This window comes from Phyllopteryx taeniolatus, chromosome 10, assembly GCF_024500385.1.
Source record: "Phyllopteryx taeniolatus isolate TA_2022b chromosome 10, UOR_Ptae_1.2, whole genome shotgun sequence".
Taxonomy (NCBI): Eukaryota; Metazoa; Chordata; class Actinopteri; order Syngnathiformes; family Syngnathidae; genus Phyllopteryx; species Phyllopteryx taeniolatus.
The window spans coordinates 28,924,410-28,940,818 of record NC_084511.1 but is presented as its reverse complement, the minus strand read 5'-3'; the positions used below and the strand labels follow the sequence as shown (position 1 = coordinate 28,940,818).

Genomic DNA, 16,409 nt, shown 5'->3' with positions numbered 1-16,409 from the left:
GAGCACCCCCAAAATACATAAATTCTCATAAAAAAAAACTAAACAAAAAAACTATACAGTAGCCGAAAGAAAAAAAAAAAACCCGGATTGAAAGTTATTTTAATTTTAAACAAGGACCTAACATGTTTGTACAAATATGTGTTTATTCATTCGTGCTGTACCCCAATGTAATATCCACGCCTCACTGTCGGCAAGAGTGTAAGAAGTCTTTAGTGTGTTAAATGGCAGGTGGATGGAAAAACAGGGTAGGATGATGATGAAATGTGTGCTTTTGGCCCTTAAATGGTAACCCCAAAAAAAAAAAAAAAAAAGAGAGTGGACCAGAAGCAGGTTAAAATGTCATACCAGATATGAAAAACAAAAATATCAAAGATGGAGCGCTTGATGGTATAGCGGCTTGAATAATAAAATTATCCTTTTCTTGTGTTTTGTGAAGCCCATCACAGCTTTGACAACCTGAATTTGACACCTTCACCACCCATGTAGTCCAGTAGTCTCATAATTGACAGGGGCTGAGGAAACAAAGACATTTGTAATGTGTTTGGAACGTTTTTGAATGTGTGTTGGCATTTACAAGGGGGTGACCATTTAAAAAAAAAAAAAAAAAAAAAAAAAAGGGCAAAGTGACTCGGTAACAAAGAGCATATTGTTTCAAAGTGTGGACAAAAAAAAAATCTCAAGTTTGAAAATAAATATTTCCCTTGCTTAAAAAAAAAAAAAGAAAAGGAAAAAAAAACAGCAAAGTATGTGTGTATGTATACGTGTGAGTCTTTTGTCCAATGAGCTCAGAGGCACTGAGATGTTTGGACAAAACTCTCTCTCTCGATGGAGGCGCAGTCCACAGAATCTTAAGACCCCCTGACAAACATCCTGCGGAGCGGCTTCCATTCAGCTCGTCGGTGGCTGGGTTGACGATGACAATGCTAACATCCACCGGGGCAAAAAGTTTCGTAGACACGGGTCACTCGTGACCCTCTGTACCTCTTTCTCACTGTCACTTCTTTTTTTGTTTGTTCTCTAAGCCACATAGTTGTATTGGTTGGGATTCTCTTTGTCACGCTCCATATAGTCCCTGTCAATGAGAGACTCTATCCTCTTCTTCAGGTCAGCAGGCTGCGTGGAAAAGCAGAGAGAAGGCATAATTGAGCCACTGTTAATGTACGCAAAAACAAGGTATGTATTACACAACATTAACTACACTTGCACAATGTAATGGGATTCAGTAGAAGCGCTCAGGCTGATTAAAAAGATCAAACTCGTGTCACTTTAGTGTGACAATTGACAAATGTGTTTATTAGGCTTTACACGATCAGGATTTTTGGGGCCGATCAGCGAGATAAAAAAAAAATGACAACCGATCACAAGATGGAGCAATGTGGCCATTTACATGACAAAAAGTAAGCCAGTCAGTCACAATTAAGACTGAGTGATGTGACGGAAGACGTATCTCGGGCCGGGCAATATGGTCTACAAAAAGATTCCCCCCCCACAAAAATCCAATTTCTGATTTGAATCATTTTCTTCCCTTTTGTTTATAGAAATGACAGGGACATTATTCAAAACAAGTTCTGCTTTTTTCCCACCAGTATGTGTTTGCCCCTATTAACCTGAGATTTGTCAATTGCAAAATATGTGCCTTGGCTCCATAAAGGTTGGAAATCTGACGTTTTTTGTTTTTTTTTTGCTAACTTTATTGGATTTACAGTATGTCAAAAGACATGCGACAAGGCTAAAAATAAACTAGCTTTTGGATTCGAATATACTGTACAGTGACGGTGATGCGGAGTCAATGTCTTTTGCGGAGCCGATCAGATCGGCGAATTATGACATTAAAGCTTAACAGATTGGTTTAAAGTCTAGTGTTTATTGTATATTTTCTTTACCCACACCCAAATAGGTACTGTTAAATTACAAGCACTTTAACACTGTCAATCCCAATGTGTGTTATGTTGAAGTCCCTGTAAAGTGAAAATGTTTTCTAAAAGAGGAGTGTTGTTGTTAACAACCCTGCCAAAGATCCGTCCATTCTCAATACCGCTTATACTGCTCAGGGTCTCGGGGCGGGGGAGCGTATCCCTGCTGCCTTCGAGTAAAAGGCGGACTACTCCCTGAACTGATCGCCAGCCGGTCGCAAATCACATGTAGACACTGACAACCACTCGCACTTACATTCAAACCACGCCCCACTAGACTGTCCACTGTCAATCAAATACCCCTACTCCAACCTACTTTGCCTCGTATCTTTCTTATGCCTACACAAGCTACATTTTTGAGCAGGTAAAATATACCCACTAAAAGCCTCCAGTGGGTGGAATATATCACAACGGGTCATTGCGGGGCTCTTCCACGCTGCAACAACGAGGTTCTCTAAAGTGGCCACGCCAGCGCAAAGTCCCTCTCCACACGCTGGCTGTTAAGTCGGAGTTTTTGAGAAAAAGAAAAAAAGCTCCTCGTCACTCTTCCGTTTTTCTCGATGTGACATGAACGTGCTCATGGCTGACAATGAGGCGCTCTAAAGCAGCTACGCCAGCAGACTATCGCGGACAGTGACTATTTTTTGTTGTAGTTGTTAGCAGAAATGATTGCCATCCATGTCCATCAGGAATGAAGTGTTCCTCCCCCAGAATAAAAAAAACAAACAAAAAAAAAAACCGGTCTTCCACCATCTTATGTCATCCTACATGTTATGATATATGCTGTCAGTTTTTTGTCTGTATTGGATCTCAATTGATTGTGTAGGTGCACCTAAAGAAGTGTCCTGTAAAGCAGAATTAGCCTGAATCAGTGACTAAGGCACAGTATAAAGGTTGACTGACTGATAAGGAATAACCAAACCTGGAATGTCCAGTGTTGACCAACAGCAAGCTACTGATAACTGAACTGAATCTTTTTGCGCGTAAGAACCGCTAATGGAGCCCCGTTTGCTCTGCAGCATTCCTCCCGAAAACAGAAAGGCCCGACTGTCAATCACCTTGACGGGGAACTTGAGCTGGTTGTACACCTCGGACATGAGAAGGTTATGGCTCAGAGTCTTTCTCATCTTCATGATGCGCACTATGGCGGCGTCGATCTGGTACTGTCGATCCTGGAAGACCCTCTCTGTGGTGCTGGCCTGCTCCTCCACCTGCAGCGACAGAAAAACCTCAGGTTCACTGCCGACATCCCCTGTGAATGTGGGAGTGAAAAGCTCTACCGTCTCTTTCATCTGGATCTGGTTGATTTTAATTCGGAAAAGCCTGTGTTTGAATTCGTCGTTGCAGGAGAACTTGTCGCCGTCCTCCACGTCTTTGCTTTTTGGGATTTTGGTGAGGACGCGCGCTTTGCCACACGCCAGCGACTGCAGAGTGCGACGCAGCTCACTATCCTCTGTCAACAGACATGACATGACTGGGATCAGTGGCGCTCAATGAAGGTTGACACGGCAGCAGAGTGTTGGTGAAAACAGGCGTACCTATTCCTGAGGCCAGTTTGATCTCCTCCAGGGTGAACTCCTCCCCTTCGTTAAACATCAGCAACACGAGTGTTTGGAAAAGTGACACCTGCAGCTCCTTCTTGCCCTGGTGCGAGAAACAGGACATTGACAGTTGATGAGAAGAACTTCATCAGAGTAGCAGAAAATGTGTTTTTTTTTTTTAGCCCAGCTGTATCTAAGTCTCACCTACTAAATAAAAATGAATACAATAAACCCGTGCTACTGGAGTTATCGGGACTTAGCCCTGCCAACAATTGCAAAAATAAAAACACGAATAATTGTAATACAGTAATTACCACTGCCTACATGAATTTAAACTATCCCTACAATTAATAATAATAAAAAAATATTTTCCAATAACAACAAAATGTGCATGTGAAGTTGTGCAGTATTGTTGTTGTGTATTTTGCGTGTGTGCGTGTAGCTTTAAAAGGTGGGACCTCGCCAGGTGAGTGACATGTGAGTTAGCAAATGAGAGTTGGCTGTTGTGAGCTAAGGGTAGCGGGCGCCTAAGCGGCTAAACCAGTCTGCGTGTTAAACGCTTGTGCGTCAATTGTGGCTGTAAATACTTGTGTATGAATGTGTTGTGATTGAGTTTTTCCACCACGCGGCGAGGAGCCGCCACTCGCTGCAGGCTCGGCAGACCGGCTCGCCGGCCTTCACACGAGGGGAGCACAGAAGCCACGAGTCCCGGAATCGATACATTGGCCACCCCTGTTCCATTTGTATGATTTACTGCTGTGTTGATGCTAAAGTAACAGATGTTTGCTGCTTTAAATTGACGGTCATGGCGACGCTAATTTGCATTAGCCCGTCTATAGTGTTTCCCATTGTATGTGAGCATTAAGCTAGCAGAGTTAGTCTAATGACAATGGCGGTGATGCTGTGTTGAAATTACTTAGGAAAAAAATGTATGGGCGTTCACAGCAGTTGAATTTGGGTGGGATCATGGTTTATAGTCCAGACTTTGCGGTATTCCAGAAAAGAAGGACCCACCTCTTTAAATTCCGCTTTTAAAACACAGTGGCCGAGCGTGGACTGCCACTGCAGCTTCCTGCCGCTGTGTTTGCCCAGGTAGAAGGTCTTGAAGATCTCTTGCAGCCGCACCATCTGGACGCAGACAACAGCGGCGTTTCAGTGCAACGCGTTGATTACATGTCAGGCTACAAAAACAGCTATTACTTGAAATATTTGCTCACCTCGGGCGGCAGGTGCACTTCCATGGGGATGTAGGTGGGCCAGTAGCCCATCGTGAGGATGTTCACGGTCAGTTCGATGTTACCGGGAATGTTTTGGCACTGCATATACTGAAAGACATACGACATGACAAGACATGAACACGCTTTCTTTGGTGAGGCATTCAGTCTGATGACAATGACATGTTTGAAGACAATATGACCATGTTTCAGTAATAGATACAGTGCCGTAACAAAGTACTGGCCTTCACAAATTAATATTTTGTTTGCAGTTTCCCTACTTTGTTTAAAATGACCAAACAAAAGGACAGGTGCAGCTCAATAAATTAGAATACTAATAGTGTAGGAGAGCTCATTGTATTTCACTATTCCAATTCCAAACGTGAAACTCATAAATTATAGAGATTTATTCAATCAACACAAGAAAATAGTTGTCAGAAGGCCAATTCCAACCTCATTTCCATATCAACATCTTTTTTGACTGTTGTGTAACATTTTAATTTCTTGGAAATGGTCAAATGCGGGTTGTCGTTAGCTGTAAGCTCAAATCATCAAACTAATAATGTGAAATACATTTTTTTTTTTTATTGAGTACGAGTAGGTTTTCATTGTGTAAACACACTGCAATCGCCTCTTTGGTCATGTTATGATTTTTGTCAAATATTTAACGATATTACCTGACTAATACGACGCCGTTCTGTTTCTACGGCGACAACATAACCCAGATTTGTGCCTGAGAGAATACACCATAGTCCATCCCTAAACTATGTTGTTCTTAAAGCACTCTCTGAATAAAGATGGATTTGATAATGAAGATAATCGCTATAGAAAATAGCTGAATGGCTGTGTAGTGTCTGTATTTTGCCGGTAATTACATGATGGATAAATTGAAAAACATGAGGCCACTTTGGCTGTCAACACCTATTTGCAAATTGGAGCTCGTTCCCTGGCCTTTTTCTCTATAAATGGGACTTTCCAGCAAATTAGCTGCAGGAAACAACTGACCATTTTGTTCATTCTCACCTGTTTGAATTGCACCATGATATCTTTAGAAAGCTCCATATCTTTGAACATCCCCTCCAGTTTGCTGGTGAATGCCGCTCCACATTCTAGTGCAAAAATCACATGGTCAATCTTCATGCTCAATCACTCATATTGTGCATTTAACTTTTTTTTTTTTTTTTTTTTTACCATGTTTTAATTTGGACAACATTGACTTCTCAGCATCCACAGACGCACTTTTCCCCACCAGTAACCTCTTGGCTAGGTCCTTCTTGTAAAAGGCCTCAAAAACATCCTTTCCTAAAAGAAAGGAAATGCGGGAATATACTCAGTGATGACCACAGACGGGAAACTCCGCCACTGCTACAAAGCTTGTTAATTATTACCATAGATGAATCTAAATATAATCATGATTTTGTCCAGCATCTTTTCCAATTCTTCATCTGTCGCCTCTTTGTTTCCAGCTCGCAGTTTAGAATCCACGTGTTTGGCTGGAGATGAAACAACATTTAGAAACAAGAGTGGACATTTGGGAAAGGGCGACTTCGAACGTGTGGAAAATCGCACCTATGAGCTCTGCAGGCTTATTTGGCCGCTTGTTGATGAATGTTTCGAAAGCTTCCTTCATGGCATTCACAAACTTCTCGTTCTTCATGAAGCACACGTCGATGATGTGGTCCACCTTGTCTTTGAAGTCCAGCAATTCTTGCACCATCGTTTTGTCTTTTTCTGGGTTGATCACGATTGTGCTTCCGAAAGCCTGGAGGATGAGTTCGGAGAACGCCGTCGGAATTTAAACTTCCAGATCCCAGAAAATGGTGTCTTTCGTCGTATTTACAAAATATTGACAGACACCTACCTTTATGTACTCGATCCAGTGTTGCAGGAGGACCTGGACGCCACCTCGCACTCGACTGAAGAGCTGATAGAGGAGAGACAGATCCTGAATCCTGTTTTCATCCAGCAGGTGCGTCAGCCCTGGAACAAAAAATAAGTCAGTCAGTCACAATTAAGACTGAGCGGCGTGACGGAAAATGCATCTCGGGCCGGACGATACGGTCTACAATAAAATCCCCGATTTTCCCCCCCACAAAAATCCAATTTCTGATTTGAATTATTTTCTTCCCTTTTGTTTATAGAAATGACAAGGACATTATCCAGTATTTGTTTTCCCCTATTAACTTGCATCAACCTCTAGAGCAGTGATTCCCAACCAGTGTGTCGGGGCACATTACTGTGCCGTGAGCGCGCTGCAGGTGTGCCGTGGGAAATACCAAATTGTACCTAATTGCTCCAAAAATTATGATTATTTATCTTTATTCATCTATTTATGCCAGTGAGGCAAAGTGACAGACAGAACAAATACATGCTCTTCTATGAGATGGCAGGAAGTACATACAGTGATTAATGGGTCCACTTTTTGTAACAATTTTGTTTGTCGGTGTGCCGTGAAATATGTGCCTTGGCTCCGTAAAGGTTGGAAATCACTGCTCCACAGAAATAACAGAAACACATATTAAAGATGTGAAAATTAAGTGTTCCCTCTCCTTTCTTGTCATTTGAAACACAATGTGAAAATGATTCTGCTCATGCTGTCTCTTTCTGACAGAAATTCAATGTACTTGTCATTTTTATATAAAAAAAAAAAAATTTAATATCACTAGCGGGGCTGAAAAAGTCACAAACTATGGCGACATAGTTGCAACACTACTAATGACAGTGCATTAGTAAACTAGCTCCTTTGTGCATGTGAGCGGGAATGCAATTTGAACAAAAATCATCCGGAAAAAGTAGAATTCATCGATAATATTGATTAATCGCCCAGTCTATATAGCGTACACTTCATATCAGTTGTGGTCCTCGCCCCAGTGAATCATGGGAGAATTACACTTGGTTTAATGAGATTACAAGGAGGTGACACTCACCTGGGAGCATTTGGTAAAGTGTGAAAATCTACACGAAGACTCCGGTTGGTGTTGTGTATTTCTGTCCTGTTTACATGTCTTGAGCCATTTGGCTGTGTCTGCTTGTGTTGCGTTTATTGTTTATTATTCTGGTCCATATGCGTGTGGGGAGGTGTAAAGATGTGTGTTTGGGACCGACTCTGTGCCAGATATCATGACCTTGCTCCGTGCTATATCTGTTATCTGATCTTACCTTTTTGCAGAGTGGCTGTGAGATGTTCACCCAGCAGCTGCTTCTCAACTGTGGCAATAAGAGGTTTTCTGCAATTCAAAGACACAATTCTTAGGACATGTTTTTTTTTTTTTTTTTTTTTTTTTTTAAATCAGAATGACCATTCAAAAGTGAAGTGGAACACTCACTGTGTGCTCTGGTCTAGATATGTAATGACTCGGTCCGCCTCCTCCTCCAAGCGTTTGTTGACGTGATGCAAATACTCGGGTACCTGCAAGCACACAACGGCCAAGCGGTGACTTTTACTGTACAGCAGTTCTTGATGAGGCAGGGAACCATATTTGGTGACACGAGTCAAAATGAACACCACACGGGTCTACCGTCGCATTCATGTGGATTCCTTCAACCAACCACAGGTACATCTCAATAAATTAGAATACGGTAGAGAAGTTCATTAATTTCAGTTTGCATACATTTATAAACATTCATTACATATTAGAAAATACTTTTCAGAGGGCAAATTCCTGCTTAATTTCTACATTAAAAATCATTTTCCTTGTTTCTTGATTGCGTGTTATGTAATATTCTAGTTTCTAGAGATGGTAAGTTGGGGTTTTCATTTGTGCTAAGGTATAATTATCCAAATTATACATACATATTTTGAAAAAAAATCATGCAATATTTTCACTCTAAGTGTGTGTAGTGCATCTCCTTTTCACTTTTTGAATTGAACTACCTAACTAAATCTAACTTTGGACACGATTCTAATTTATTGAGATGCACCTGTAAAGAAAAATGATGATTAAAAAAAACAATTGTGATGACAAGTGATGTTAAATGTTCATCTAGCCACTGCAATAAAGTAATTTAATGACAGTAAGTTAGCGCCCATTATTTCTGTCAGTTGTAATGTTGATGTGGCCTAAACTTATGTCAGTGGCCAATCCTTGAATGCCCCCTAGTGGTCATTGATGTTTTAACTTTTGTCTAAAATGTTAGAAAATAATTCGAGCAGGGACGGCTTGTGAGGATAAGCTGTACAGAAAATGGATGGACGGTATACAGTATACAGTACACAAGTATATACAATAAATGAACAAGTCATGTAAATACGCACAATGCTCCATCTTGTGATCGGTTATCGTTTTTTTTTTTAAACTTGCTGATCGGTGATCGGCCCCAAAAATCCTGATCGTGTAAAGCCTAGTAAATAGACACCCTGGCAACTATTTGGAGAAAATGCAGGTCGGTGTGGTGTTTGTCCAGTTCTTCCTACTGACAAGAATACAGTCACGGCGCTCACCTCTCGCTCCTGCATCAGCCTTTGGCCCTCTGCAGCGTACAGACGATTTGTCTCCTCCAAAAAGCGCTGCTCGAAGGAGTCTTGATAAATCTGTCAGGGTCAGAGCGCTTTCATGAATGTAATCCGTCAACAGGACGCTGGCGGAGAAACTCTGCCAAAAAAATGACACGGGCCATCAGTACAAACAATACCCGTCAGTCGGGTTACCTGCAGGTCCGAGAGCATGCTCAGCAGGCTCCTCAGCAGACTGCGGTCTATCGCCTCGCCGCTGCGCTCCCTCTCGATGAGCAGCAGAATGCCGTCGATGGTTTTGCTCTGGACCTTCAGGTCGCTGATGATGTAGAACCTGAAGAGCTCCAGACCCATGTCCCTGCGCGAGACGAACAAACAGCATAGTGAGCGGGGACTTCACACAAGACATTTGGCCACAGATCACTCACCAGATGGACGGCAGCATAGAGTTTTGTAAAACATAGGTGCGGTCCAAAAATAAAAATATACCCCTGATCATGATCTGTGGGGAAAAAGAACATTCTGATTAAAAGCCATCCACAATTTTCCATCGCCTCATCCATTGTGCTCTACCTATGAGGCAGCAAGGGGGTGGCGACGTGACTGGGTTTGCCTTGGGCCCCCAAGTGACTAGCTACGGCCTGACAATCCAACTGCGATGAGAGGCTGGTGCATTGACGAAGAACTGTCAAACGTATATCGCAATTATCTACAAACTATTTTTGTTCCTTTTCAACCTGTTTCAGCAAGTTGACCCATGACAATCAGCGTTGGGGGTATAATGAGGTAGCCTTCGGGGTTCCCGCAACAAAATACGGACAATCCGTAACATCGGACAGCTCCGGACCGCCACGTCATTTTGTGTGAAATGATTTTTTTTGCATGATTTTTTTGGTGCGTCGACTTCATGTTTCTTGCTAAAATACCAAAATTGCAACATGACTTCACTTTTAACTAGGTTGAGGTATGAAAGCCTTTTTTGTTACAAATCTCCTTTGTAAATAAATTGAATATTAGTTGAACAAACACATTTTTACTGGCATGTGATTTCAAAACTGGCCATGCACTAATTTGTTGCGTCTCTGTAATAATATAAGCCGACCCTACGTTTTTATGGGTTCACAGGTTTTAACGGCCTTCCGAGGGAAACCATAACGACGATGTGGCCCGTGACGAAAATGAGTTTGACACCCGCATTAAAACATACCATTTGTCTGCAGTGATCCTGCCAGCACTTGTCTATTTTCTTCAGGAAGAGCACGCTGTCCAGGACACCCGTGAGACCAGTATTAAGGTCAACGTCAGGTTACCACTCGTACATTAATGGTGCATTGGCTGAATTTAGCAGGTCTGTCTTGTAAAAAAAAAAAAGGATATTCTCTGAACTGATTGATCTGGGCCTTGATGTGGTCTTCACACACAGCCCTCAGCTGTTTGTAAAGCTTGGCAGAGATCTTGTGGGAGCACAGGTTCTCGACAGCCTGCACAAGGGATAAAAGACAACATGAGGTTTAGGCGTAGAAAGTCCAGGAAGGAGCCATCGGGGACGAGGCGGGACGCGCCACCTGGTAGAGCTCCTCCAGGTTGTACTTGATGGAAGTGCTGTTCTGAATGGCCTCCACCGCCTCCTTCAGCTTCTGCCATGTTTCCTGTGTGTAGTTCTCCGGCAACTTGGGCTTTTCTGGGTGTCGAACAACATGGGTTTGTTTTTATACTAGCTGTAATCACAACTACAGTTCTGCCTTTACAGAGGTAATAATGCTGAGTATTGATTGGCAATGCCAGAGAGGTATTAATTGAAACAAGAAAAATTATTATGGTAGCGCAGCGACGCATTCTACTGAGACTGATTTATGTTTTGCCACATAAATGAACTCATCTGCTAAAGATTTTGAATTTCATGTCATTAGCTCAAAAGATATTCTACTACTGAAGCTACTTTTTCGCCATAAAAGTCCTATTCTACCCAATTTATTGGACACAAGATTAAAATCACTATTAAAAAAAGTGGAAATTAATGGTTGGAAACACATGACATTCCCTTCTGACAGTAATTATCGCCGTCTGGCAACTATTTTATACGTCACACCAGATGCAAGTGCTGCCATCATTTGATTATCCGATGATGCGCGCCGTCATCAGAGGTGGGTAATGTTGCGAAAAATTGTACTCAAGTAACAGGGCAGAGAATATGACTCAAATAAAAGTAAAAATAATTACTTCATTTAAATATAAGTAAATATGTAGTGAAAAAAAACTACAAGCACTGACTAATTTATGAGTAACTTAAGATTTTATTTATATCTTTTTTAATCAGACCGTGAACATCAAACAGACAAAAATATAAACGAGGAATGTGGCAATATCACTATAACAATAGTAAATTAAACCTTCATAAAATAACACATTAAGGCAGAACCAGACACAAGAAATGGTCTTAAAAATTTTTTATACAGGACAACTTCGAAACTACAAGTTCTTGTAGGCTGAAATGCGGACGTTTTTAGGCAGGCACAGCGCATGACAAAACTTTTCTTTTTCGTGATCTGTAAGTACACATCGGTTGAATGTGACGCCAGGGAGTCGCGCGCCGAGTATCCCCCTCCATTCTTTTTGCCATGCTAAGCTTCATATGAAGTAGTCACTTTGAAAACTGTGCTTCTGTGTAAGCGGGGCCGTGAAGATATAAAGTATGAGCTTGTTAGTTTTTGTGGAACAAACGTTACACTGACATTGTAGGAATAAGGAATAAAGGTTAATGTAACCGCAGCAACTTTACTACTTTTCTGTAGCATGTTTACGTCACCTGCAAATACTTGTTTACGGCACTGCTTGAGGAGCATGCATGTAAACAACACTGTACGTTCCTTGAAAACTAGTTGCACTACCAGGTATTTTGAATGGCATTTTTCCATTGGATATTTGTTTTTTTTCATTGATTTTATTATTATTTTTAGGAAAAGTACTATTTTGGAAATATAACTGTCAGGGTATAAGATTACCTGTATCGGTATATAAAAACAGCACTACGATCGTCTGTGTAACACGGGTTCATGATAGTGCGCATGGTAGCTGTATGGTGTTGATGCTTTATGATCCTCTCCATTTGAAATGTTTTGCCACCATTGTGTGGCGGGTGTCAATTATCGATGGATTGTCACTATTTGGGGGCTTGTAACCGCAATGATGTGTATTGTTATTATAGAGTATTATGGCCTACATTCGAAATTCTTGAAGATGACCTTCTGGCGGGGGGGGGAGCGAAACCGTTGAGCCGATGGAGTAAAGTTGTAATGTTGTTTGCAAACAGCTGAACGGGTGTGTAGGATTACAGCTACCTTTGAAATTCTTGATGACGAGCTTCTTGGCGGCGCCGGGCTTGCTGTTGGAGAAGGTCGCGGAGCCCGCCGCGCTCTTGCTCAGTCCGTTGGCATGGTGGCCCCCCACGCCGGCGGCCAGGAGCACGGCTTTGCTTTTGTTGTTGGAGCACGAAGCAGCGGCAGCCTCCTCGGCCATTTTCACATCCAGCCCGATAAAGTCCACGGAGTCCTCGAAGCGCAACTTCTTCTGGATGTGCACCGGCGACGAGGAGGAAGTGAGGGTCTTGGGAGGCGAAGGGGAGATGGTGTCGCTGGTCTCGTCCCTCTCGGAGCCGTTTATTTTCCTCTTCTTCGAAGACAGAATGTTGCCGCTGTCGTTTTTGACATCAGTAGCCGTTGCTCTTGCCTCCTGGGTTGGCGGGGGGTTAGGGGAAGATAAACCTGTTGGAAACATTAAAGAACGGGGAATACTAATTCTTAGCAGCCAGTCTTCTGATCGGAAACTTCCCGAAAGCTAGCCGGGGAGGACGAGCTCAACGTCGGCGGGTGTTTCTGGGGCTCCACGCGAAGCCGCCCTCGGCTTGCTCCTCTTTATCCCGCGGGGGAGAAATATGAGCGAGTGTAAATTGTCAAAGTACAGAGCTCCACTTGAAGCTAGCCTGCTCTCTTTCTTGTTATTGCTGCTGGCGTCCAAAAAAAAAGATGGTGGCCTATTGCTTCCTCTTCTCGTCTCGCTCGTCTTTAACCGCGTTGACGAGTCATCCGGCCAGCAGCAACTGACAAAAGGAGCCGGTCAAAAAGAACCCTTACTGAGGAAATAAAGTTAGAATGCGAGTGGGATCACACGGAAGTAAACAGGCCGCTGGTAAACACGAGAAAAACGGCTCATGAAAACTACTCGGTGACCCCACCGGAAGTACTTTGTACAAAAGTACTTTTTGCACCAACGTGTTTTTTTTTTATGTTTATTGTCTTGACCACACGAGGGCGCCATCCAATGACTGCAGACGGTACCCGGTTTACGACGGAGTTAAGTCCCTACGTTGGCGACGTAGTTACGTCGTACAAGTTGTCTGTCTGTCTATCTATCTATCTATCTATCTATCTATCTATCTATCTATCTATCTATCTGTCTGTCTGTCTGTCTATGTATCTATCTATCTATCTATCTTCCCAGTGTTTGGGGAAATAGTTTGATATGCACATTTAGCTATTAATGTTTTTTAACATATTCGTGAAAACGACAGGGGCGAATCACCCATAGAGATATTGTCAAATATAAACATTTTTTGACAGGACTGTCGTAAAAATAACGTAAGTCGTCACGCACTCACACTGCTTTCCGGTAGCTGCAATATAAGCGTGGAAGTGCTTAGAGGGTGACAATTTTTGTACTATATTGGTGCCTCGTCACGTTTAAAATACTGCATCCCAGAAAATAAGGCTTTGACCCACTCAGGAAAAGCGAGGAGCGACGGCCAACGAACATGTTTAAAAAGTACGTGGTCATTATTTTGATACCGAAGCTAACGCTAACTGACTTAGCTAAGGCTCGGGTAGGTGTTCTCTTGTCAATGTTCATCTTTAACATATCCGTTCCATGCCCATTACCTTTCGGACTCTAATTTATAAACTGTACATGTTTTGACGAAGCTCAAAAGTCCCGGAAAGCTAAACCATATGATATGCTGTTATCCACGATTACTGGATTCTTATGATGTGCACGAAGATGAGTAAAAAGTCTTCTCGTCATCCCCTATTTTAGATTTGACGAGAAGGAGAATGTATCAAACTGTATACAGTTGAAAACGTCCGTCATCAAAGGGATAAAGAGCCAGCTGCTGGATCAGTTTCCCGACATCGAATCATGGCTGAATCACATCATGCCAAAGAAGGACCCCGTCAAAATAGTGCGATGGTACGACGTCTCTCATTTCCATTCATTTAATTCTTGTGCGGTGAATCTGACAACTCCTCTCTGTTATTCACCTTTTCAGCCACGAGCACATTGAAATCTTGACCGTGAATGGAGAGTTGCTCTTCTTCAGACAGCGAGAAGGACCCTTCTACCCCACACTCAGACTCTTGCATAAATGTAAGACTCTTACAGCCAATAGGGCAGGGTGACTATTGATTTTCTCGATTAATCAATTAGTTTTGTACAAGCGAAGGAGAAACATTGATTAAAATCAGATTTTTTTTTTTTCCCCCATCTAGTTGTGGTTGATGTATTCAATTATTTTGTGGTAACAACAAGCCTCCTAATCTCCTCACAGATCCGTTCATTCTTCCTCACCAGCAAGTAGACAAAGGGGCCATCAAATTTGTCCTAAGTGGCGCCAACATCATGTGTCCCGGACTGACGTCACCAGGCGCCAAACTCTACCCGGCTGAATCGGATACAGTAGTTGTATCCTTCTTATCTATTGTTGGTTTGCGTGAAGTCGTACAAATTTTCTAGCTAAGTAGATGTCACATAAAGAGTATATTTCTTTACGTTGTGGGCCAGGAGCATTTATTTACTCGACTGTACCAGGCCTCTATTTGATGGGGGGAGTTTTTTTATTTGGACAAGGTGTTGTCACGATACTAAAAGTAGGACTTCAGTACCATACCTGCATAAAGTACCTTGATACCGATTCTGAACCAGTATCACGGCAAAAACCTAAAACATCAGCACAAATAGTGGAATCACTACATTAAGTCAGAACAGCTGTTTTACAGATGAGTGACGTGCGCATATCTATAGAAACATCTACCCCTGTGCAACAGACTGAAATTATATTGCGTTTCGGCAGTTTATTCTGATTGACGTGTTTATATGGAGCATTTTTAACCCAATTTTATTTGGAATATTATACGTAAACCGGGCTGTAGATGACAAATCCTAGTTGAGTTGTTTGAAGATTTATAATAACCATAACCTCAACGCTAATTTTCGTAAGCCCATCTCGTTACATTATGTTAGCATATTGTATTTGTATTAACGTATTTGTTTACATATACTGTACAAGGTTTAATACTTTGTCTTAGGTGTAAATTTTACAACAAACTTCAACTGGGACTTGAATCATAACGTTGATTCCACTTTTGTCTTCAGAAGTTGTCCCTCTGTGTTTGCCAAATTGTTGTCGTATGGAGACAGAGGCTGAATAAAGTATGCTACAGTCTACCGCAACTTTTACGTGTAATTAATAAACAGATTGAAGCAAGCACACCTAACCTTTTTTTGGGAGAACTGTTTGCTGTCTCCCAAACTGCGCACTTTAGTAGCTATACTAAAAACATGTATCGTTTCATTTTTGACGACTCCAGTTTTACTAGTCATAAATTGTAATGTTTATTCCAAAGAAGTATAAAGGCCTCCCTTCCAAAAGAAGCCCAAGCATTCAAGTGTATGTTGTCCTTGACAAGAAAACGTAGGCCATCATGGCAGAAGGCAAACAACACGCGCTGTGCGTTGGCGTCATGAAGATGTCTGCAGAGAGCATGTAAGCGTCAAAGCGCATTCAAAGTTGTAGGCTGAATCACGACACTGATGTTGACAATCGTTTCTTTTTGCACACAGAGAAAAAGTCAACAAGGGCATTGGCATTGAGAACGTTCACTATCTAAATGACGGACTGTGGCACATGAAGACGTATAAATGATACAAAAAAAAAAAAGGCACCCAACCTTCCTGCCAAAACATATATTGCTCTTGATAGCAGCTGTTTACACTGGCTTAAGGCTTTGTACCAATTCACCATTGTGCACCAATTAAACGAGACGTCTCCCTCTTATTCTTTCTTCACACTGGACCTGATTCATGGAAAACAGGATGTTTGTACGACAACTGAGGTGTGACCCAACCATGCCAATAAACCCAATGGTCAACTGTAATCAAACAAACATGTTCATATTGTAAATTGACTTCAGAGATTAGTTTCAACATACATTGTACATGTTTGAAAATAATTGCTGAAAAT

The 16,409-nt window shown here is 41.9% G+C and overlaps 2 protein-coding genes across 2 annotated transcripts; one reads left to right on the top strand and one right to left on the bottom strand.

Annotated features, from left to right (window-relative positions):
* Positions 1-82: 82 nt before the first annotated feature.
* On the bottom strand, positions 83-13,697 carry cul4b (cullin 4B). Its single transcript, XM_061786576.1, has 20 exons — positions 12,460-13,697; positions 10,687-10,802; positions 10,499-10,602; positions 10,329-10,398; positions 9,550-9,623; positions 9,317-9,479; positions 9,110-9,199; positions 7,995-8,077; positions 7,828-7,895; positions 6,530-6,648; positions 6,238-6,430; positions 6,057-6,161; positions 5,860-5,970; positions 5,692-5,777; positions 4,672-4,779; positions 4,469-4,582; positions 3,452-3,557; positions 3,194-3,366; positions 2,972-3,124; positions 83-1,113 (listed from the first exon to the last, which is right to left on the bottom strand). Exons 1-20 carry the CDS (start codon positions 12,893-12,895, stop codon positions 1,018-1,020), a joined length of 2,568 nt encoding a protein of 855 aa, XP_061642560.1. The 5' UTR covers positions 12,896-13,697; the 3' UTR covers positions 83-1,017.
* A 39-nt stretch (positions 13,698-13,736) lies between these two features.
* Positions 13,737-16,234, top strand: mcts1 (MCTS1 re-initiation and release factor). The gene is made up of 6 exons (XM_061786582.1): positions 13,737-13,939; positions 14,207-14,359; positions 14,439-14,536; positions 14,718-14,851; positions 15,865-15,932; positions 16,010-16,234. The coding sequence occupies exons 1-6, from the start codon at positions 13,929-13,931 to the stop codon at positions 16,089-16,091; spliced, it is 546 nt and encodes a 181-aa protein (XP_061642566.1). The 5' UTR covers positions 13,737-13,928; the 3' UTR covers positions 16,092-16,234.
* Positions 16,235-16,409: the final 175 nt, after the last annotated feature.